We start from the raw sequence: 25,243 nt of genomic DNA, 5'->3' as shown, positions 1-25,243 counted from the left end.
AATAATGTCTCACTCTGTCCACCTGGCTGTGGTATGAAACACTAAAAAAACACCAACAGGTAACACATCACTACTTTTCATGCGTGATAAATACACTGAACAACAATAACTGATTGTTTAAGACGTTGATTTTAAATAACAAAAATTGAGGGGGAATGGAGGAGGTACCAACTATAGATGATCATTTAATGAAACATCTCATCATTCCTTATGGAAAACCCAATTTATGATGGTAACACTACGTGTGAGTAACAATCAGAAATTGTTGTAAATAAAAATTTCTCAAATCACAATGACTATATTATAATTTTAGTTAAATAGATGTTTGGTGTATCCAACACAATGTTCGGGTATCGGTAGGAACCATTCAAAGAGGAGTATGTTAAGAAATATTTATTCCTTGCACGGGTTATATTTGGCCGCGCACAGAACGGCCGTCTTAGAAATGTATGTTTGACAATCCAGGACCTAAGTGCTCAAAGCAGTCAGGAAAAAAGCACGTCCAAGCTGGCTGGGTGTTGGTGCCAGAGACTGCTTGTGGCTTGGAGCGGTGCTCCTCAGTGGAGGTCTGCGGTTAACACTCGTCACGTACTCTAACGGATATAACCAGCGAGTATATAGGGAGCAGATTCGTTGTCAACAGTTCAGTGGAACAAACAGCCTCTACTGAAGCAACGATGTTACTTCGTACACGTGTCGCAATCAATCCTAGTTGCAATATACAAGAGATTATTTTTAGAAACAAATTAAGAATGATAATTACATTGGCTGGGCGACCTATACAGCTTTACGACACTAGCTATTGTGAAAAATACACAGCGCGTGTTTGCGTATAATTCCATATTACGTATTACAATACTACAGTGGTCTGTAAGACCTTCCAATGTTGTGATTATAAATCAGGTGTCGCATCTCTTGCTCCTGGTTGAATGCCCTTAATACATATTGTGTTCCAAACAATGAACAGCTTAATGTTGAAAATCGTAACAAATTGTACCAATTTTGCAAATGTTGTTAGTATTCTTGTAGGTGTATATAATTTAATTTTTTTCTATAGGATCATTGCAACCAGTCCCACCACTCTTAAAGCTGTTCTCACAAGTTCTTAAGATACACAATTTTGTGATAAATGCTTTCAGGTTCTGAATGAGGTCATGATTATATATGCTTTCAACGAGAGTTTTCCTTATGTCCTCAATCCTAGGGGTACCGTGCAACCACTTTGAAGGATAGAATGTCGCTGCTAACAGAACGTATGAAATCAGAATAATTTTAGTTTTACTGCAGTTAAGCTATCTTAACAGCAGTGAATCAGTTACTGATTTTGTACAAGGCACTTTTTTATGATCATTTGCTATTCTGAGTCTCTAGTCATTACACTTTAGTTATGAAAGTATAACAAAACTTTGGAGCTCTTTACTACCTTCTGTGGTAAGTACATCAGTTAAAGAAGTGGTTGCAGTACTGGACCCTGAGAAACGCTGCAAATTCAAATGCCTCACTCACATGTAAGCTTCTTTCCTGTTATATGGTAGTTTAAATCTACTTATAAGTTTGTCGGTGTGGCATTTTCTGCAGTAATTACATTAATATTCATTTATATACTAGTAAACTAAATGCCTCTTCCCGATGGCACAGCAAAAAAGATATTTAGTTTATGAACTAATATTTAAATCGACTCCCTGCTTTCAGACTCACAAATAACATTTTCATTGCTTCTTGTGAGTACAGCTGCTTCACGTTATATGAACAGTTTATAGTATTGCCCATTAAAACTGTTAATACAGTCATGTAATGAATGTTATTGACTTTCGTTCATTAATTTCTGTTTCAGAGAGGTTTGTGAACAGATCAGAAACTTCTCAACAAAGCCACCCTTCTGTGTACCATACCATCACTCGGTGTTCAGAAGTATATCGGTGAGTACTTTGAAAATCATTTACGAATGCAGAAACAAAAATGCATCAACAGCAACAGTAGCGTATCTCATAGACCTCAAAATTATTAATTTATCAGAAATATATTCCGTGTTAATCAATGACATAGACGAGTTGATAGATTCTTACCACCAGAAAGTGTGAATGATCGTTTCCTCATGCGGATCAGATGCATAGAATATTCTGATACGTATTCCAACAAGACGACATTTTAAAAATAGTTTAATAACCATGTCAGAAACCAACAGTAATTGGTAACATAATACAATGACAAATATCGGCTACATGTAGAAAACTGTGTTACTAACTTGGAAAACCTAATTTTAAGCACCAGAAAATAAAATATTTGGATAAAACAAGTTCTTAAGAGATACACGTAAGCTGTGAACCCATTGCGCGGCAGTTGCTGGGAACGAAATTCAAAGCATAATAGTGCAAATGAGTAAATATCAATATTAGCTAGTCAACCAACAAATAACGGAGTAAGTGAAATTTAGTACGTCGCTTGTCACAGCTTTTCCGAAAAAGCAAATGCGCTGGGCATGTAGTGGTCTGAGTGGCAAATCGGTATTGCTGGAAAAGAAACGAAGTTGCAGATTCACAGAAAAAATGGTGAAGCCGTGACGTTACGTACACAGAGCCTACTGTACGTGTGTAGCTTTGCGAGACCGGAGTCGGTTTCAGGAAAATTCTTCTGGGTGGTATACGCAGTCATCCTGATTACCGCAGTAAGCAGTATATTCGAAACATTGAAATATTTAACACAGTAACGTGTCAATACATCCGCAAGAATGTTACCGATAGCTGCACATCGCTTTCATTCACTGCATTGAACTACAAATTTGTTTTACAATAATGTGAAAAATTCATCATCGCACTTCAATAATCTTACAATACATTTTTCTGGCTCTAGTATTCATGGTGTTGTGCTTAGTACAAAGATTAGTAGATTCTTGCTCATTATTAGTACTTAATATACTTTCTTAACTCACCTACAGATAATTCAAAGTAAATTAATTAGAAGAATAGAAAACACAGGTATTATCATATTGTCCGTGAATTCTCTCCTTAGAATACTTGTATATTAATGTTTTGTCTCTGGGGAACCAGTGAACGCCTAGGTCATACTGATCGACTGCCAGCTGTCTTCCATTTTTTCCACAAAGGCTCACGGGATCATTATGTTGCTAAACGTAACACTTACGTGGTTTTGTCTGGATACTTATAACTTGTCGCCATAAGGTTGATGAAACACGAATGTGTCTGGAAGCAGCTACGTAGACAGGTTGAAAGTCGTGCTGAACCGAATAGACTGACTCAGTTCGGTTATCGAGATTTATATTTTTCAGTGGTTACTTTACATCTCATAAGCGAAAACCCATTTCCTTTCCTATTCTAGTTCCATCCCAGTATGCGCTCCATCTCTAAGGACCTTGTCGTCGACAGGATATTAAACCCTGGTCTTCCTTTCTTCCAGCCTATCTCCCTTCTTTTTCTAACAGACGTGTTAGAAGCCGAGTAATCCTTGTCAGTAAATGCATTCTTCCTACACAGTGGCTCATATAACCGACTGTGTGCTCTGTACAGATACACTGTGTAACAAAAAAAGTGAAGCACCCGGATGGGGAGAAGGAAACGAAATGATACTTCGCCGGTTGAGAGGTACATGTTGTTATTGCAGTGATTAAAGTACTGAGTCAGATTTTCAGCATAATTGGCAGTATGTGCCCACTGATCATTATGACATTGCAGCCCCTCTGGTCTGATCCGGTTGGGAAGGGCGTCATAAAGCCGTTGTATTCTCTCCTGGCGTAACTGGCCCCTAATGGTTGTAAATGGTGCTTCATATCCGGAATACTGGCACTGTCCGAGTTAGTCCACACATCTATCAGGAAAAGGCGTGGTGAATTTGCTGTCATGGGAGAACCTCAGCACCACACCCGCAGTTCATAAAGACACGTACCATTTGTGGACGAGCATTATCTTGATGAAAGATGCCACCACGATGCCGTCGCATGAAAAGGAACACATGATGGCCCAGGATGTCCGTGACGTACCGCTGTGCCAAGATAGTTTCAAATGGCTCTGAGCACTATGGGACTTAACATCTGAGGTCATCAGTCCCCTAGAACTTAGAACTACTTGAACCTAACCTAAGGACATTACACACATCCATGCCCGAGGGAGGATTCGAACCTGCGACCGTAGTGGTCGCACGGTTCCAGACTGAAGCGCCTAGAACCGCTCGGCCACACTGGCCGGCCAAGATAGTTTCCTCATTCACTATCGGCCATGACCTAAAGTCATACGAGATGGCTTCCCCCACCATGACGCCAGGTGTAACATCAATGTGCCTCTCCAAAAGGCCGCTTTCAAACTCTGTCAGATGCTGATAACGCTGTCTCATGGGAGTACCCGGCATCTCTGTGTCTTACACAGTAATCACTCGACATCTGATACTATTGATGTCCTTTATATAGCCTACCAGGCTTCATAACAATACTAAACACGAACAACACCAGTGCACTCTGGTGGCCGTTCTACCTGTCCCAGAGAATTGCTACTCTGATCATTCACATACCCGCCCATAGTGTGTACGTGTACGAAGTTAGACTGATATCCGATCATGTCTCCCTGGATGCTTCACTTTCTTTATCGGGCAGTGTACTTTAGATCTACATCCCTTTGTTGAAATTAAACCAATGTAGTCAGTATTTTTAATTCACAGGTACCAATCGAAGCAGCGCATCTTTATGATGCTGTTATGATATACGCAAGAGCACTGACGGAAGTTTTTGCTGACGGTGAAAACCCAACGAACGGGACAGCCGTAATTGAAAGAATAAGGGACAGATCATATCACTCCGTCAAAGGACATGATGTGAGTTTATCAAAATATATAACTATTTAAATAGTGAATCAGCGCACGATTAAGCCCATTTTAAGAAATAATTTTGACGAGCATGAAAACTAATCAAACAAGTGAACATCAAACTCTTTTTCCTCTCCCTATAGCGGAACGAGATGACATGTTAAATTTAAATTAGTATACTTGAGCAACTGTACCTGAACTTAAAGTTTTTCTCTGTATTTACTTTTAGAGTGTTGAGTGATAGATCCATCCTAAGCAAAAAAAATTGCTTACGTCATCACTGATGTGTCATCATCAGCTATTTTTTGCTACATACTCTGAATTTTTTTACATTTGTTAAGACTGTTTCGTTACTCGGTTGCTTACTCTTATGTACGGGGCGCTCTAAAACGCTAAAATTCCCGTTACAAACTTGCAGGACTTGTAGAGGCGACTGTGTACATAATGTTCTGAATAGGAACCAATGTATGGAAAGTACCGTTTCCGTGTCACAACCATTTGAATATATTTTGGTACCACGATCAATTTTACAATTAATTTATTAGGCATGACCCAGTACATCACTTGTCCTACAGTCCCAGTCATTAATAACCAAAGAAACAAAAAGGAAACTTAATTTTCAGAGACATTGTTGTTTACGGTTAAACTGCTCTCCTTGGGGTACCACAGTCACGCCTACTGACATGCCCCTTTCTCGAAGCCGTTGCTTAATTGGGGCGAAAAGCATACGTGAAAGAGTCGGACGTTATTGGATAACTATCGTGATAAAGGCGACGAGCAGCTCTTCCATTACCATGAGCTTTCCTATGCAGAAGAATCGCGTCGGTGTATTCTGCAAATGTGTACTAAACCATGTTGCCCTAACACTCAGAGACACGTGAATGAGGTTCGAAGTAGGTCAGAGAGGTAGGATAGACGTCAAATGATATCAACCGATCCGACGTAACTACCCCTCCCCGTGACTACCGTGTTGCATACCTACGTAGCAAACATGTTTTCAAACGGCTGTAGCATGGAAATAGTACGTTTCTAGACATGGCTTCGAATTCAAAATATTGTCTCCTCAGTGCCCTCTACAAGTCTCGCAAATTTGTAAGGGGAATTTTAGAGCACCATGTAGAAGCTAGTTCAATGAAAAATGATGAACCTAGAAATCATTCATCAGACCTCTCAATGTTGTAGCTTGTAACATGAGCAAAGTATAAGAATATGCACATACAGGTAGAAATAATTACGTAGATTTGACAAACGTTAACAATTTTAGAACAAATAGTAACAGTTAGCGTCTTTGAACAAGTTTCAACATTAATTCTTTCAAGAACAAAGATTTATTCCGTAATGACACCCCACCTTAGCCACTAGTATACAGGGTGTTACAAAAAGGTACGGCCAAACTTTCAGGAAACATTCCTCACACACAAAGAAAGAAAAGATGTTATGTGGACATGTGTCCGGAAATGCTTAATTTCCATGTTAGAGCTCATTTTAGTTTCGTCAGTATGAGGCTTCATTCCAACGTGATCAAATTGTAAATTTTCACAATCAACATGTGTGGGCTGACGAGAATCCGCGCGCAATTTTGCAATCACGTCATTAACACAGATATTCTGTGAACGTTTGGGCAGGCATTGTTGGTGATGTCTTGATTGGGCCCCATGTTCTTCCACCTACGCTCAATGGAGCACGTTATCATGATTTCATACGGGATACTCTACCTGTGCTGCTAGAACATGTGCCTTTACAAGTACGACACAACATGTGGTTCATGCACGATGGAGCTCCTGCACGTTTCAGTCGAAGTGTTCGTACGCTTCTCAACAACAGATTCGGTGACCGATGGATTGGTAGAGGCGGACCAATTCCGTGGCCTCCACGCTCTCCTGACCTCATTTATGGGGGCATTTGAAAGCTCTTGTCTACGCAACCCCGGTACCAAATGTAGAGACTCTTCGTGCTCGTATTGTGGACGGCTGTGATACAATACGCCATTCTCCAGGGCTGCATCAGCGCATCAGGGATTCCATGCGACAGAGGGTGGATGCATGTATCCTCGCTAACGGAGGACATTTTGAACATTTCCTGTAACAAAGTGTTTGAAGTCACGCTGGTACGTTCTGTTGCTGTGTGTTTCCATTACATGATTAATGTGATTTGAAGAGAAGTAATAAAATGAGCTCTAACATGGAAAGTAAGCGTTTCCGGACACATGTCCACATAACATATTTTTTCTTTCTTTGTGTGTGAGAAATGTTTCCTGAAAGTTTGGCCGTACCTTTTTGTAACACCCTGTATATCGCAAACGTCATCGTCAACAAAAAGTAACAGACTGCTTACTGATCACTACTAAGTCATTATTATTATTAAATTTTCATTGTCTAAAACAAAGTTTAACATTTGACATGGAAGAATATTAAAGTAACTAATCATTTACGCACCAAATTCATTTGCCACGAAATTCGAATCTAGACATTATAAAGTTTGAAATTAATCTAAATGAAGTCATAGCCAATGCCTCTAATTGTCTGCAGGTATACATAGACGTAAATGGAGACGCCGAGGGCAACTACACGGTGATGGCTCTGATGGAGGATGAATTGATGAATGGCACGTTAAGCGTCAGTATGCAGCCAGTTGGGTTTTTCCAGTACGCTCATGACAACGGTAACAGAATTACCGACCTGCCGGTGAGCCTGTTGATTTGCAGCTACTGTACCTTTTCTTGTCCACGTCAATATATCTGGATCCGAGAGAAGCAGAACGGTCGTTACAGCACTGATTGACGCCGCACTCGAAAGGCGTTGGACTAAAATACCAGTACTGACATCCATAATTAGGTTTTCAGGGTCACTTAAGTCACTTAACGCAAATACAGACACTTCCTTTGAACATAGCACGTCTAGTTTCCGTCCCCATCCTTGTGTCGTGAACTGACTTCAGTAGATCTGTCGTAAAACATTCGAAGAGATTTACTAAAATCGTAACTGCACGAGTGTAACGAAATTTTTAATGTTAAAATTCACATAAATGTAATGCATCTCCTTCTCTGCAATATTTTATTTCCTCCACCTGAGACATACAGGTAAGAGAAAAAATATGGTTGACACTATCAGCTGTTAGCTACACATTGTTCGCAGATTAACAAAGAACTCCAACAGAAGAGTAGATACTGTTGCATTTTCGTAGAATTTACATGTAGGACAATGAAGTGCGTTGTGTAGAAGCAATACGTACGTTAGCAAAAAACTCGGAGCACTGAAACTTTTAATGGAAGAAAATGTTCTTAACTCTTTTTTCGATGTAAAATGGTGACGCAAAGAAGTGTCAAAGTCAGCCAACAGATATATGTCGATGTCTTAATAATACGAATATGAAACTTAAATTTTAAAAAAAGTTGTAATACACCACAGTACCAGAAATTGACGCCATCCGTGTGATCCGATTAATTTGCATATTTCGGAAACGGTGTGGGCTCTTGTAGCATACAAGAACACCGCATTTGGATTTTCTAAATAAAGGTAAAATATCAAAGAAAATGTTCAGAAAATCTAAGGGACTTGGTACTACAAGGTTAACAACAGATGTCAACATTACATGAAGGGCTTATTTCAATAGTGGTACAAGTCCATTTTTGATCATTCTGAGATACAGAGTCCTAAAGTTAAATGAGCACTGAAAAACCTGCAGTTGAGCTACCAGAAATATTCAAGTATATATATCTCAACTGCAGATTTTCCAGCGCTCATTTAACTTTAGGACTCTGCATCTCAGAATAATCAAAAATGGACTTGTACCACTACTGAAATAAGTCCTTCACATATAGTCCACCCGTCACGTAATATGGTCAAATAACCCAAAAAACCTCTGTGTAACACACACATCGTTTCGATGAAAGTAATTATTCCTGATTTTTACAGATAAAATAAGATGAGACCAACATTAAAATTAACAGTTTACTGTTTCGTCACTTACAAGAAGCAGACATGGAGCTGTGACATATCAAAGACTAAATTTGTAATTTTATATATGTACTAAATATGTGTGTTTTTAAATTCTAATTATAATCACTAACGCAAACAATTTTTATGGATGGATTGCTTGCTGTAAAAAAACAATAATTTAATTTTTAAAAAAGGATGGAAGCATTGCTAATCTATCCCTACTGGAAGTATTAATAATAAGGTTGGGATGTCATAGGTCCCTGCTCTAATAAATGAACTTATTCTCCAAGCTACAAATTAATGTTTTTTTATTATTATTTATTCGTTGGGGCCATCTAGGACCACGTTAAGTCTTGTTGCACTTAGCTCTGAGCCTGGCTTTTTCCTGCGCCCAGATTTCCCTCATTCGTTGCGAATGGGCCTGCTTGCGCTCTTTTGTCCAAAGGACACCGTGTCTTCAATTCGGTTGCTCCTCTCAGGTTATTCCGTTTGTTGTCACTATCTTCTTTCGGAAAAGCATTCTGTCAAAAGCGTTTTCAGGTTTGAGATGTAGCATCTAGAGGTCTTCTTTGGTGTTTTTAAACCATGACGTCGTAGTTTTTGGTTTTGAATCAAAAAAGAGAAATATATTTTTGATTAAACTATTTCCGTCCATTTGTTAAGGTGACCATAAAATCGTGCCCGTCTTTCTTTTATTTTACTGTAGACTTCCTTGCTGGCTCTGTTTTGATGGATACCATTCTTTTATTTGGATCCTAGGATTCTTCTAATTATTTTTCCCACTTTTCTCCAGTTCTTCGAAGAGTCTTTTATCAGTGTTTATTGATAAGGTTTCGGCTGAATACAAAACTAGTGACGTACCTTGGTGTTCTGGAAAAGGCATTTCTTGTTGTAGATCGTGCGGGATGTTTGATAAGCTGTTTCTAGCATGCGGATCCGTTCCCTAAGCGCTTTCTTGTCCAGTCCATTTTTCATGATGATCTCACTCAGGTACTTAAATTTGTCCACCCGGGCAATGACCCCATATTTCGCACGGAGTCTTGGTGGGGCGTCTTGAATGTTAGTCATGGCTTCTGTTGTCTCAAATGATATTTGCAGATCAGTTTGTTCAGCGATTTCTTTTAACAGTTCGTTTGACAGAATGGTAATGTCATCGGCAAAAGCCTACCTCGATCCCTTCCGATTTGGTTCCAGTTCGCGATGGGCTATAGTTGGTTTCCATTAATCTTTCGCTCCAAGTTCTGATGATCTTTTCAAGGACGTAGTTGAAAAGCATTGGAGACAGGCCATCACCATGCCTGACCCCTGTTTGACATGAAAGGAATCCGAGAGACACCCGAGGAAATTTACTTTGAATTTTGTATCTGTCAGGGTAGCTCTAATCAATGCATGCAGTTTAAGGTTAACTTCGAACTCATTTACGATGTTCATCAGGACTTCCAGGTCTATGGCGTCGCATGGCTTCTTGAAGTACACAAAGTCTGACACGTAGTGTTTGAACCTTAGAGTATAATATCTTATAATTGTTTTGAGGTTGTAGATCTGTTCTGGTATTGAGCGACATTTTGAGAAGCTCCCTTGGTATTCACCTATTTGATGTGCGACTTGGGATTCTAAATGCTCCAGAATGGCGAGTGAGAGAATTTTATAGGTTACCGGTAGCAGGGATATTCCTCGACAGTTGTTAATGTCTTTCATGCGACCTTTCTTTCGCAAGGGATGGATCAGGACCGTGTTTCCTCTTCTAAATTTTTTCTATTTGTTTTTGTAATATTTCAGTTGGTTCCTTTGGGGCATATTTCCACACTCATGCTACGACCAAGTCTTCTCCCGGTGCTTTGCTGTTTTTGAGACGGGCAATGTGGCACTAGATTTCATCTTTCCTAGAGGTTGAAATACCGCTTTAGTTGTAAATATCTTTTATTATCACGACCTGTTTCGGGCTCTCATAAGCCCATCCTCAGGCGTCGCACTGAAAATAGCAAAAAGCGGGAGATAATTTTTACAAGCCGCAACACATACAAACAATATACAATTTCATTAAAAAGTTTTAAAAAACTTTTCGAAACTGCCGGTCGGGCAAGGTGCTGTGGAACCTATGTCAGTGCGAAAGTGACACCAGGCAGTACTACGGTCGACTGCCTGGGTAGAGAAATATACAAATAAAAACTGGACCCGACCCTTACACTGTGCTATTGGCTCCCGAGCGCCGCGGTGGACGTATATTAGGTCCGGTTTGCTACCTATGATTGCAGAACAGGGAGTAGCGGATCCGAACGAGGTAGCAAATTGGTAAACCAGAGTGGCAAAAGTGCTGCCATCTATTGACGTAGAGAAGTATGCAGGGCCACTAGCCCGGCCGTTCACAATTTTAATTAGTCGTTTACGTAGTAAAGGAGCGTATTGAACAGGTCGATACAGAACTGTGGCAAAACTGAGTGGAAGCTGCGATATAAGATTATTATATAAACCGTAAAGCGCAACGAAACTTTTCTTTTACATGAGTGGCAAACAAGTTTTAAATTTAATGGGGATATATAAATGGCAACATGGATCAACGCGCCAGTCATCAGTGAAATGGTTCAAATGGCTCTGAGCACTATGGGACTTACCTGCTGAGGTCATCAGTCCCCTAGAACTTAGAACTACTTAAACCTAACTAACCCAAGGACATTACACACATCCATACCCGAGGCAGGATTCGAACCTGCGTCAGTAGCGGTCGCGCGGTTCCAGACTGTAGTGCCTAGAACCGCTCGGCGACAATGGCCGGCAGTCATCAGTTAAAAACAAAAACTACACATGTACCACTCCAATTTACAAGCTCTCGTTACTGATCAACAGGGAAAGTAGCAAAACCTTACAGTCTATGCTGTCAGAAGGTAATATGCCAATTAATAGCTAGCAGCAATACCACTAAAAGGACACATTGAAAGTGGGGTCAATTTAAAACGTGCTATACCAACATTCGACAACTAATCGAGACTTACATAAGATAAGACCTGAGACGCATTTTACATCTTGTAAGGCAGGTAAATTTTTTAAATTAGTGAGGGCACAGTACTATAATGCGCCATAATGATAGGATAAAATGAAAACATGGAAACTTTTATTAAGAGAGGTCAATTTTACAGCTATGTAAAATGAACTAGGTGGACCTTGCGGACCTCACTATAGGAAACAGGCATATGCTGTACATTCGTTAAGCCTATTGACGGCCGCAAAAAACATGGCAAAAAAACACTGACCCAATTAAGAAGTATACGGGTATGGCGTACAGTAATCAGGGACCAGAAAGAGAAGGAATTCAGACTGGACGCTGCTTCAAAAAAGAAAAGTTATTCAGCAGGACTGTTTGCTTAAGCGAGGTTTGCTCGATCAAAATGCCAGACGGATCATGCCAAATGCTGCTGATGATTTCTATTTCTCTTTAAAACCGGGCCCTTACGTTGAATATGTATAATGCTACAATTTGTGTTTATATTTGAAATGGAATGGTTATGATCCTTCAGGTGGTTAGTGAGTACGGATTTGGGATTGCTAAGATCCTGATGCTCTCTGAACCGTATGTTAAAGGAGCGGCCAGTTTGGCCTATGTATGCGGTAGGGCACTCACTACACTTGATGCGATAGACGCCCGATTGTGCGCAGCGATTCTCTTCTCTGGTTTCGTGGTGCTTCAATAGGTGCCCGACCTTATGCGGGGTGTAGAAGGCGGTTATAACGCCCCCTTTTCTACATTTGCCAGTCCTGCCAGACATAAGACCTACATATAGGATGCTGCAGAAATTTTTTTTTAGAGTTTTTGTTAGTAGATGACAGGGTAAGTCCCGTTCAGATAGTTGGAAGCGCCTTTCGATTTCATTTGCTGATGAAGAACATCAACAACATTTGGCTGGTAGCCATTAGCATGTGCTATGAATTTAATACTATCCAACTCGCACTGGTAATTTTCTTTTGAGAGAGGGACTCTGGCCGCACGGTAGCGCATAGCTCGAAGAGGTGCCATTTTTTGCTACTTTGGGTGAACTGAAGAGCAATGAATAATAGAACTAGTCGTAGTTGGTTTTCTAAATATGTTAAAGTGAACATTACTGTCCTGTGACGAAATTTCCAGATCTAAAAATGGGAGCGTAAAGCCAGAGAGTTATTCTATCGTACAATGAATCTTGGGGTGAACTTTGTTAAAGTCGTGTTGAAAAAGTTGCAGCTGGGCGTCGGTCCCGTTATATAAAAGTATGATGTCATCGACGTATCTTTTGTAGCATACTACTCTTTGAAGCTGTTGTGGGTGGGTTGAGAAACAACTGATGTTCGATGTGATTGATGGAAATATTAACTATTATGTACGGCATTTGCCTCTTTCCTGTAATGAGGTCCGCAAGGACCATTTAGTTCATTTTACATTTACATAGCAGAAATACTGAATTCAGTGTTCCGAAACTGTTTCACTGCGGAAAATCGTAACACGGTCCCTGACTTCAGCCGTCGCACAGACGCCAAAATGGAAAATATTGAAATAAACGATATCGGAATTGAAAAACAACTGCTATCACTTAGTAGCGGAAAAGCATCCGGACCAGACGAGATACCCTTAAGATTCTACAGTGATTATGCTAAAGAACTTGCCCCCTTTCTATCAGCAATTTATCGTAGATCTCTGGAAGAACGTAAAGTACCTAGCGACTGGAAGAAAGCACAGGTCGTTCCCATTTTCAAGAAGGGTCATAAATCAGATGCGAATAATTATAGGCCTATTTCACTTACGTCAATCTGTTGTAGAATAATGGAACATGTTTTGTGTTCTCGTATTATGACGTTCTTAGATAATACAAATCTCCCTCATCATAACCAACATGGATTCCGCAAACAGAGATCATGTGAAACCCAGCTCGCCCTATTTGCCCAAGAAATTCACAGTGCCGTAGACACTGGCGAGCAGATTGATGCCGTATTCCTGGACTTCAGGAAGGCATTTGATACGGTTCCGCACTTACGTTTAGTGAAAAAAATACGTGCTTACGGAATATCGGACCAGGTTTGTGATTGGATTCAGGATTTCCTAGAAGAAAGAACACAACATGTCATTCTTAACGGTTCAAAATCTGCAGATGTAGAGGTAATTTCGGGAGTACCGCAAGGAAGCGTGATAGGACCTTTATTGTTTACAATATACATAAATGACTTAGTTGACAACATCGGTAGCTCCGTGAGGCTATTTGCAGATGACACGGTTGTCTACAAGAAAGTAGCAACATCAGAAGACTCGTACGTACTCCAGGAAGACCTGCAGAGGATTAATGAATGGTGCGACAGCTGGCAGCTTTCCCTAAACGTAGATAAATGTAATATAATGCGCATACATAGGGGCAGAAATCCATTCCAGTACGATTATGCCATAGGTGGTAAATCATTGGAAGCGGTAACGACCGTAAAATACTTAGGAGTTACTATCCGGAGCGATCTGAAGTGGAATGATCACATAAAACAAATAGTGGGAAAAGCAGGCGCCAGGTTGAGATTCATAGGAAGAATTCTAAGAAAATGTGACTCATCGACGAAAGAAGTAGCTTACAAAACGCTTGTTCGTCCGATTCTTGAGTATTGCTCATCAGTATGGGACCCTTACCAGGTTGGATTAATAGAAGAGATAGACATGATCCAGCGAAAAGCAGCGCGATTCGTCATGGGGACATTTAGTCAGCGCGAGAGCGTTACGGAGATGCTGAACAAGCTCCAGTGGCGGACACTTCAAGAAAGGCGTTACGCAATACGGAGAGGTTTATTATCGAAATTACGAGAGAGCACATTCCGGGAAGAGATGGGCAACATATTACTACCGCCCACATATATCTCGCGTAATGATCACAACGAAAAGATCCGAGAAATTAGAGCAAATACGGAGACTTACAAGCAGTCGTTCTTCCCACGCACAATTCGTGAATGGAACAGGGAAGTGGGGATCAGATAGTGGTACAATAAGTACCCTCCGCCACACACCGTAAGGTGGCTCGCGGAGTATAGATGTAGATGTAGATGTAGATAAAAGTTTTCATGTTTTCATTTTATCCTATAACTATGGCGCATTATAGTATTGTGGCATTATCTGTGCCCTCACTAGTTTAAAAAATTTACCTGCCTTACATGATGTAAAGTGCGTCTCAGGTGTTATCTCATGTAAGCCTCGATTAGTTGTCGACAGTTGGTTAGCAGTTTTTAAATTGACTCACTTTTAATGTATCCTTTTAGTGCTATTGGCATATTACTTTCTGACAACATAAACTGTAAGGTTTTGCTACTTTCCCTGTAGATCAATAACCAGAGCTTGTAAATAGGGGTGGCACATGTGTAGTTTTTTTTTTTTTAACTGATGACTATATGGCGCGTTGTTCCACGTTGCCACTTACATATCCCCACTAAATTTAAAACTTGTTTGCCACTCATATAAAAGAAAAGTTTCGTTACGCTTTACGGTTTATATAAAAATCTTGTATCGCAGCTTTCACTCAGTTTTGCCACAGTTCTGTACCGACCTGTTCAGTACGCTCCTTCACTACATAAAATGCATTTAACTTATTTCCTGTATTTTTTATGTAATTTCTTTTATATTTTCTTCGTTTTAAATGCAAACCACAAATTCAAATTGTGAACGGCCGGGCTAGTGACCCCGCGTTCTTCTCTACGTCAATAGATGGCATCCCTTTTGCCACTCTGCTTTATCAATTTGCTACCTCGTTCGCATCCGCTACTCCCTGTTCTGCACTCATAAGTAGCAAACCACGCCTAGGACATGTCCACCGCGGAGCTCGGGAGCCATAGCACAGTGTAAGTATCCTGGTTTTATTTGTATATTTCCCTAACCGAGCAGTCGACCGTAGTACTGCCTGGTGTCACTTTCGCATTGACATAGGTTCCACAGCACCTAGCCAGAACGGCGGTTTCGAAACGTTTTTAAAAAGTTTTTAAAACTTTTTTATGAAATTTTATGTTTTTTAATGTGTTGCTGCGTGTAAAAATTATTTCCTGCCTCTTGTTATTTTCAGTGCGACACCTGAGGATGGGCTTATGAGTGCCCGAAACAGGTCGTGATAATAAAAGAAATTTACAACTGAAGTGGTATTTTCAACCTCTAGTATAATGCTCGGTACCGGATGTTCGTCCAACAGGAATGTTTTATTTCATCTTTGGCTGGTGGTCTGGACTCTGGGCACCTGGGCAGTCGTTCTTTGGTCTCAATGGTTTTTGTGTGTTTATTAGAGTTCAGTAATTCTCGAAATTAGCCTGCTAGAATCTGACAATTTTCTCCATTTGAAGTCGCCAGTGTACCGTCCTTTCGCTGAAAGCATAGTGATGGCGGTTTGTAACCGGTCAGTTTGTGTTTGAAGGCTCTGTAGTACTCTCTGATTTCATTCTGTCTAAAATTTTGTTCTAGCTTTTCGATTATTGATTTTTCGCACTTACCTTTCTCAGTTCTGATTGCCCTGCCGGTTTGGGCACGTTGAATTTGGTAGGTTTCCCAGTCAATTTCCAATTTAGTTCAGTAGTATTGTTTCCCTGCACTAGCCTTTCCTTGAGGACTCACTAGCATGTGTCATTCCACGACGCATGTTTTCTGCTTCATTAGATTTCTTCAACTACTTTGGCAGCCTCTATATGGCGCTCTTTGGTGGTATTGAAGTCACAGTCGCTTAGTCTTGCCTTTTCTTGGAACTCCATGACCCTTTGTCGAAGGTTATAATGTCAAAGCGCATAATTTATTTGGTGGTCTTTCTGGTGTTTGTGGGTATAGGTTTGAATTTAATTATGGATATGTGATGATCTGAAGCCATATTTTTGTTTTTTCTTTACTTTGACATTCATAATTTCAGGACTGTTCCGCCTGGAGATCGCGACGTGGTCTATTTGGAACTCTCCGATGGTTTGGACAGGAGATCGCCAAGTGGTCTGCTTTCTGGGTAAATGGCGAGAGTGGGTCGACATTACCTGCAGGTTGTGATTTTCACAGATGGGTACAAATGTTTTGCCGTTTTGGTTGATTTTCTTATGGGCAGGGTAATTTCCTATAATTTTCTTGTATTTTCGTTCGCGGCCGAGTTGAGCATTGCAGTCACCCATAAGGTGTTTAGGAATTTTAGATAGTTTTTCATCCAGAGCAACTTCACGAGCATTATTTGTCAGGCGTGAGACATGACAGGTATGATGACAGAGAAATAAATTCTTGATACATCCCCAAGTAGCAGAGGTTAAGGCATAATAGAGCTACATGAGCGACAAAGGCAGCTCAAATTGTATAATCAGAAGTAAATAAGTTTTTTCTTCACAGTTATAAATAACGTGAAGTCGAAAGTTGTGTTAAAAGGCTAACAAAGCATTGATTATAGGAATTTAAATGTTGTTATTGCACGGAAAAAATAACTGACATGGTTCCGAAATAGGTAATTTTATTGCCGTTCTGGTATTTAATTTACAATTTCATAGTTCTGCTGATTATGTTCAAAATCATTTTTCATTTACACTATGAACATCAAAGGAAAAAGGCGGTTATCACTATTATAATCAATAACAAATATTACTATTGCTACGAGGAAATACTTCCAGGACAGGCCTCGCACTGTCATTTAAATTTCACATTAGTGTGGAATACTAGTAAAATATGAATGCATTAGGAGCGACCTGCGCTCGGCAGTAGCCTATCAGGTAGAAACACATTTTGATTCGCTTGTTTATTACTAAGAGTGCGAAGGAAAACAAGAGATTCTCAACGCGAGGTGCCAAGAGAGATATACACTAAAGTGACAAAAGTCATGGGGTAGTGATATGCGCGTGTGCAAATGATGGTAGTTTTACGTACCAGGTGCAAAAGAGCAGTGCATTGGTGAAGCTGTCATGTGTACTCAGATATTCATGTGAAAAGGTTTCCGACGTGATTTGGCTCCACGAACGGAATTAACATACTTTGAACATGGAATAGTAGTTGGAGCTAAACGCATGGGCTATCCATTTCGGAAATCATTGGGAATTCGATATTCCAAAATCCAGAGTCTCAAGACTGCCGAGAATACCAAATTTCAGGCATTACCTCTCACTACGGACAACGCCGTAGCCTACGGTCTTCACTAAACGACGAAGAGTAGAGGTGTCTGTATACAGTCGTCATTGCTAACAGTAAAGCAACAGTGAGTGAAACAACCGCAGAAATCAATGTGGCGCGTACGACGAACGTATCCGTTAGGACAGACAGCCAAATTTGGCGTTAGTGGCCCATGGCAACAGACTAGCGACGCGGGTGCCTTTGCTAAGAGCACGACATAGCCTGCAGCGCCACTCTTCAGCTTGTGACCATACTGTTTGGACTCTAGACGACTGGAAAACCGTGGCCAGGTCAGATGAGCCCCGATCTCAGTTGGTAAGATCTGATGATAGGGTTCGAGTGTGGCGCAGACACCACGAAGCTATGGACCCAAGTTGTCAAAAAGACACTGTGCAAGCAGGTGGTGGCTCCATAATGATGTGGTCTGTGTTCACATTGAACAGACTGTGTCCTCTGGTCCAACTGAACCGATCATTACCTGTAAATGGTTATGTTCAGCTACTTAGACACCATTTGCAGCTATTCAACCACTCAACGATGGAATTTTTATGAATGACAATGCGCCAAGTCACCGGGCCACAGTTGTTCGCGATTGGCCTGAAGACCATTCTGGACAGTTCGAGCAAATGATTTGTCCATCCAAATCTCCCGACATGAATCCTATCGAACAATTATGGGACATAATCGAGAGGGCAGTTCGTGCACAAAATCCTGCAACGGCAACACGTTCGCGATTATGGACGGCTATACAGGGTGAAAAGTATTTTAACTGACAAACTCTGGGAGGTTGCAGGTGACATCAAAACAAATATTTTTGCCTAATGTCATTTTTTCCTATGAGGATTGTTTAAACCGGTGGAGGGCGTATTACGCTCTTCAGTTGTTAGGGGCCGTATTACGATCTTTAGTTGTTAGAGGGCGTATTACGCTCTTCAGTTTTAGACAACTGCTGTCCACCAATGTAGTAGTGCATTGTCTCTGTTTACTAATGGAGCGATACACCTGGAGTGAGTACACTGATATGGTTGGTGCGTACTGCATAGCGCACCACAATGGACGAGCTGCACAGCGGATTTATCAACAACAATATCCTAATCGCTGGATCATACGACCTTTGCTGCTGTGTACCAACGTCTGCTTGAGACCGGGTCATTTAGCAGATTACCTGTACAGGGACACCGTCGCACGGTAAGAACGCTGCAATTTGAGGAAGCTGTCCTGCAGCATGTGGAGCGGGATCTTTCAATCAGCACTCGTGTAATTGCACATAACATGGAGACGAATCAGACGAATGTAAGAACAGTCCTTCGAGAGCAATTGTTACGTCCATTTCACTTGCAGTGTGTCCACAACCTGGAACCAGTTGATTTTCCACCCAGAGCACAGTTCCTCTACCGGTTTAAATACTCCTCATAGGAAAAAATGACATTAGGAAAAAATATTTGTTTTGATGTCCCCTACAACCTCCCAGAGTTTGTCGGTTTAAATACTTTTCACCCTGTAGAGACAACACGGCTCAATATTTCTACAGATGACTTCCAGTCACTTGTTAAGTCCATGCCACGTCGAGTTGCTGCACTTCACACATAACGACACGATATTAGGAGGTATTCCTTTACATTTGTCATCTCATTGTATAAAACTGTGGAGCACTGAGCAACATTTTCTCAGTACGCACAGCTGTTGATGTAGACGATTCAAGAAGCAGTATGAGAATCTTTGAAAGAAAATGTGTGTTCATTATGGCTTCTTCAGGAATATCATCCACAATATATTGAACAAACACGAAACGCCGAGAATACGACAGCGGTCGTATCTCCAAGTCAATAGGAGCTGTTTGCTATAAACCACGAGTCAAAAAGATGTTGAGATGCCTTTCGCGTTGGTGGCAGGGACGTCCTCTTCACTGGCCATAGGGAGCAAGCCTAAAGAGAACGCATGCTTATCAATATATGAAACTAATCAATGTGGGAAAACTAGTGACATATTGTGAATAACTCTATGAGTTAGTTGTCGATAAAGATGATGTATTGACTGCCATATGCTCCATAGATAGGATTTTGTTTGATTTATACCTCTATATCAGTTTGTAAATACATGTTAATGGGTGTATAGTAATCCAATTGCAATTTACAGTAAACTTCGGGTTCGAAAGTGTGGCGTCTACGAACAGACAGCATAGTGGCCGGACGTTAGAAAATTTGCGTTCATCGACAGAATAGAGGTCATAAATGAGGACCAGCAATCAGCTGGACGCTTGTGAACAAACGTGATGCTACTTACACCACGCCATAGATAACATGTTTTCTCCAGGATTTGATTGTTGTGAGGTGTGCTCCATGGATGCTTGTGTTTGGCGAAATCTAACTCGAAGAGCTGAAGTGAAATATTTGAGGATATGTTCTTTACATAAGACAGAAAGCCGCGTTTTCTACTGACAGAATCAGGTAACCGTTTTGAATAATGCAGGTAATGAACCGCTGAACACGTCTCTTGAAGTATGTAATATCGACTGTTTACTTCCATAATTCCATCCTTGCAAGAATGATCCTCGTCTGTTAGTGCATGTTGCACGAGGACAGTTCTGCATTTGTAAATTTATTTCCAACCACAGCTATCGTTTCCGCCGCTTCTCATTACAAATAGTTTCGCTTGCATTACTTGCCCTTGTGAGTCTGGATCCCTTATACGAGTAGCACTATAAATCGAGACTTGTCCCATTTCCATAGCGCTTTGCCACACTGTTAGACATGCCTACGCAGTTAAATGTTTCAGCCATCGCCGACGGTGAAGTTTATCAATTCTTGTACCTGGCTTTCATAGCCAAATCCGAGAGCGACGCAGATATTTTCCAGGTAATAATGCTCAGGGTATGCCATTTTATCCAGCACGCTAAGAGAAGTAAAATATAATCCAATTGCAACTAGTGAAAAATTTAAATCTCAAACTGAGTATAGAGGAATAGTGGTTAAGAAACTACAAAGCTGCACCCCTACATTTTTCCCCCGACCCAAGTCATCAGGGCTGGCATTCATACAGATTCGATTATTTCCAGTCAAATCCCAGCGTGCTACGAGTGCGGAAAATGAGTTCCCAGCTACGAACTGATACTCAGTCTGACCCTAATCGTTCAACTAGTTAAGGGCTCCTTAAATTATGCACGAAATATTTGATGATCCGTACCACAAAGTCTAAGCCTGTCACTTTCTTTATACTTGGACAGCTGAAAAAATACTTCATACGTGATTTCAATAAGTTCTCTGTATCTTATAGTATCCCTTTTTTCTCTTTTTTTTCATTTATTAGTTTTATTGAATATTTATTTCCATCGGGTGAATGTCTTTAGATTTAGTCCCATTCAAAAATTGTTCTTAATGATTAATAATCTTATCGCTTACTTTATGGGACAATGAATATTACAAATATTTAATTTTTACGTTGGTCTTCTGTAGGTGGGATGCTGGTAACATAAAGAGACTTTGAGGTTAGTAAAGGACAGAAGAAACGAAGTATACGAGCTGCATTCTGTAAGTAATGCAGGTTTGTTTTATCAAGTTTCCAACACATCATATTATTCCCCACTCTTTTGGCTTTTTTGCAAAATCCTATTTTTCAACATAATCTCCCCATGGTAACTTAAGGAGAGGGCCTGTATGCCTGCAAGGTACCATACCGCTAGTCAACGTCTTGCTGCACCAGTAACCTCCTTGTCTCCACGTTTTGCTTTCCGCTGAATGCATCCGTGATCGAGTTAAACATACGGAAGTCGGAAGGTGCGCGTTCCGGGCTGTAGGGCGGAGGAGGAAGAACAGTCCAATGAAGGGTTTGTGAGCTCCTCTCGGGTGTACAGACTTGTGTGAGTTCAGTTGTGCAACGAGGTCGACCACCTCGAATGGTAACGTCCACATGTTCGAACAATGATGAATCACAGCTGGGTGTGCGCCGGGCACACGGCAGATCGGACAGGTTCGCGCGACGTTGTTGCGATGACGCCTCGCGCAACGACTCACTGTCGTTTTGTTCGCTGTTAGATCTCCGCAGACGTTCTGCAAGCGGCTATGAATATCTGTGATGCTTTAGTATTCCACAAAAGGAGATTCTCTGCTTGTAACCATAGAGTGTGTATATCTACCGAGTGAGAATAGTTTACTGCGCATGTTTTCGACATTAAACCGGGCTTGTCACGTGATTGTGGGACGACGCTGCTTGTTTACAGTTTGCGGTAGTAGCGAAGCTTGAATATTGCACGTATTCGCCTAGTTTTAATATATGCTTCTACACTTTGAGTTTTACTAACAGCTATGGTGCAGTATTGTCATTGTTATGGATGTAAAGAGAAGTCTGTGAAAGGAGAAACAGTTACTTTTCGTAGGTATGTACAACAAATGTATAATTGTAAACTGCATGTCGACATGGGGCACTTTATTCACTAACGGGAAAAAATCGCAACACCAAAAAATAATTAATGTAAAGCAATTTTCGGAATACATTTGTCAAGGTAACATACACTCCTGGAAATTGAAATAAGAACACCGTGAATTCATTGTCCCAGGAAGGGGAAACTTTATTGACACATTCCTGGGGTCAGATACATCACATGATCACACTGACAGAACCACAGGCACATAGACACAGGCAACAGAGCATGCACAATGTCGGCACTAGTACAGTGTATATCCACCTTTCGCAGCAATGCAGGCTGCTATTCTCCCATGGAGACGATCGTAGAGATGCTGGATGTAGTCCTGTGGAACGGCTTGCCATGCCATTTCCACCTGGCGCCTCAGTTGGACCAGCGTTCGTGCTGGACGTGCAGACCGCGTGAGACGACGCTTCATCCAGTCCCAAACATGCTCAATGGGGGACAGATCCGGAGATCTTGCTGGCCAGGGTAGTTGACTTAAACCTTCTAGAGCACGTTGGGTGGCACGGGATACATGCGGACGTGCATTGTCCTGTTGGAACAGCAAGTTCCCTTGCCGGTCTAGGAATGGTAGAACGATGGGTTCGATGACGGTTTGGATGTACCGTGCACTATTCAGTGTCCCCTCGACGATCACCAGTGGTGTACGGCCAGTGTAGGAGATCGCTCCCCACACCATGATGCCGGGTGTTGGCCCTGTGTGCCTCGGTCGTATACAGTCCTGATTGTGGCGCTCACCTGCACGGCGCCAAACACGCATACGACCATCATTGGCACCAAGGCAGAAGCGACTCTCATCGCTGAAGACGACACGTCTCCATTCGTCCCTCCATTCACGCCTGTCGCGACACCACTGGAGGCGGGCTGCACGATGTTGGGGCGTGAGCGGAAGACGGCCTAACGGTGTGCGGGACCGTAGCCCAGCTTCATGGAGACGGTTGCGAATGGTCCTCGCCGATACCCCAGGAGCAACAGTGTCCCTAATTTGCTGGGAAGTGGCGGTGCGGTCCCCTACGGCACTGCGTAGGATCCTACGGTCTTGGCGTGCATCCGTGCGTCGCTGCGGTCCGGTCCCAGGTCGACGGGCACGTGCACCTTCCGCCGACCACTGGCGACAACATCGATGTACTGTGGAGACCTCACGCCCCACGTGTTGAGCAATTCGGCGGTACGTCCACCCGGCCTCCCGCATGCCCGCTATACGCCCTCGCTCAAAGTCCGTCAACTGCACATACGGTTCACGTCCACGCTGTCGCGGCATGCTACCAGTGTTAAAGACTGCGATGGAGCTCCGTATGCCACGGCAAACTGGCTGACATTGACGGCGGCGGTGCACAAATGCTGCGCAGCTAGCGCCATTCGACGGCCAACACCGCGGTTCCTGGTGTGTCCGCTGTGCCGTGCGTGTGATCATTGCTTGTACAGCCCTCTCGCAGTGTCCGGAGCAAGTATGGTGGGTCTGACACACCGGTGTCAATGTGTTCTTTTTTCCATTTCCAGGAGTGTATTTAAGTCATTAACGATGCAAGATCACAGATTCATGTAAGCGTGAGGTAAGCCATTGTAAATGTGAAATGCTGGTACATTAATAACAGGTATAACCGCCAGAGTGTTGAATGTAAGCATGCAGACATGGATGCACTGTGTTGTACAGGTGCCGGATGTCGGTTTGATCTACATGCCGGTTGCACTTGGTCGGTCAATACAGGGACGTTTAATGCTGTTTGTAGAAAATGAAATCGTCTTCTGATGATGTCCCATATGTGTTCGACTGGAGACAGCTTTGATCGCACTCCTTAAAGGTTGTTGGGTTACAACAGCGGTATGTGGGTGAGCGTTATCCTGTTGGTAAACACCCCTGGAATGTTCTTCATGAATGGCAGCACAGCAGGTCGAATCGACAGGTTGACGTGCAGATTTGCAGTCAGGGTACGTGGGATCACGACGACAGTGCTCCAGCTGTCATACAATATCGCATCCAAAAAAAAAAAAAAAAAAAAAAAAAAAAAGAAAGTTCAAATGGCTCTGAGCGCTATGGGACTTAACAGCTGAGGTCATCAGTCCCCTAGAACTTAGAACTACTTAAACCTAACTAACCTAAGGACATCACACACATCCATGCCCGAGGCAGGATTCGAACCTGCGACCGTAGTGGTCGCGCGGTTGCAGACTGTAGTGCCTAGAACCGCTCTGCCACCTCGGCCGGCATCGCATTCCAGACCAGAATTCCAGGTGTAGGTCCAGTATGTCTATCAAGCAGACAGGTTGATTGCAGCCCCTCAACTGACATCCTTCTAACCAATAATACACGACCACCACTGGCACAGCTTTCACCAGAAAACACAATACATCTGTACCCTATACTCCAATGAGCTCTCGATTGACACCACTGAAGTCGCAAATGGCAATGGTTTTGGGTCAGTGGAATGTAGGCTACAGGGCGCCTGGCTCGAAGCTATCCTTGACGTAACCGATTTGTAAAAGTTCGTTGTGTCACTTGGTGCCAACTGCTGCTCAGATTACTGCTGCAGAGGCAATAGGATGCGCCAGAGCCATACGCTGTACCCAATGATTTCTCTCGGTAGCGCCAAATGGCCGTCCGGAGCACAGTCTTCTTGGGACTGTACATTCTCATGATCACGGTTGTCAGCGATCATGTATAGTGGCTACATTCCTCCCGTATTATACGACCTCGCTCAAACAGTCAGGTGCCGCCTTAAAGGCATTCTTGACTAACATCAACTCACCGCGTCCAGTCTCAAAGATAACTGGTTCAAATGGTTCAAATGGCTCTGAGCACTATGGGACTTAACTGCTGAGGTCATCAGTCCCCTAGAACTTAGAACTACTTAAACCTAACTAACCTAAGGACATTATACACATCCATGCCCGAGGCAGGATTCGAACCTGCGACCGTAGCGTCAAAGGTAACTAACGCTCACAACCGTTGTAGTTTGTATTTAAAGCAAATACGCCTTGCAT

The 25,243-nt window shown here is 42.0% G+C and overlaps 1 protein-coding gene across 1 annotated transcript in view; it reads left to right on the top strand.

Moving 5' to 3' along the window:
• The window catches only part of LOC126235028 (guanylate cyclase 32E-like), a 434,536-nt gene that overhangs the window by 104,801 nt on the left and 304,492 nt on the right, over window positions 1-25,243 (top strand). The window contains exons 6-8 of the mRNA XM_049943763.1: window positions 1,835-1,919; window positions 4,666-4,818; window positions 7,338-7,493. Of these exons, the coding sequence (XP_049799720.1) occupies window positions 1,835-1,919; window positions 4,666-4,818; window positions 7,338-7,493 (394 nt within the window). The remainder of the gene's footprint in view (window positions 1-1,834; window positions 1,920-4,665; window positions 4,819-7,337; window positions 7,494-25,243) is intronic.

The sequence above is a fragment of the Schistocerca nitens genome, chromosome 2 (genome assembly GCF_023898315.1).
Source record: "Schistocerca nitens isolate TAMUIC-IGC-003100 chromosome 2, iqSchNite1.1, whole genome shotgun sequence".
Classification (NCBI taxonomy): Eukaryota; Metazoa; Arthropoda; class Insecta; order Orthoptera; family Acrididae; genus Schistocerca; species Schistocerca nitens.
Note: the sequence above shows the minus strand (reverse complement) of the source record. Positions and strands in the feature narration are given on the sequence as shown.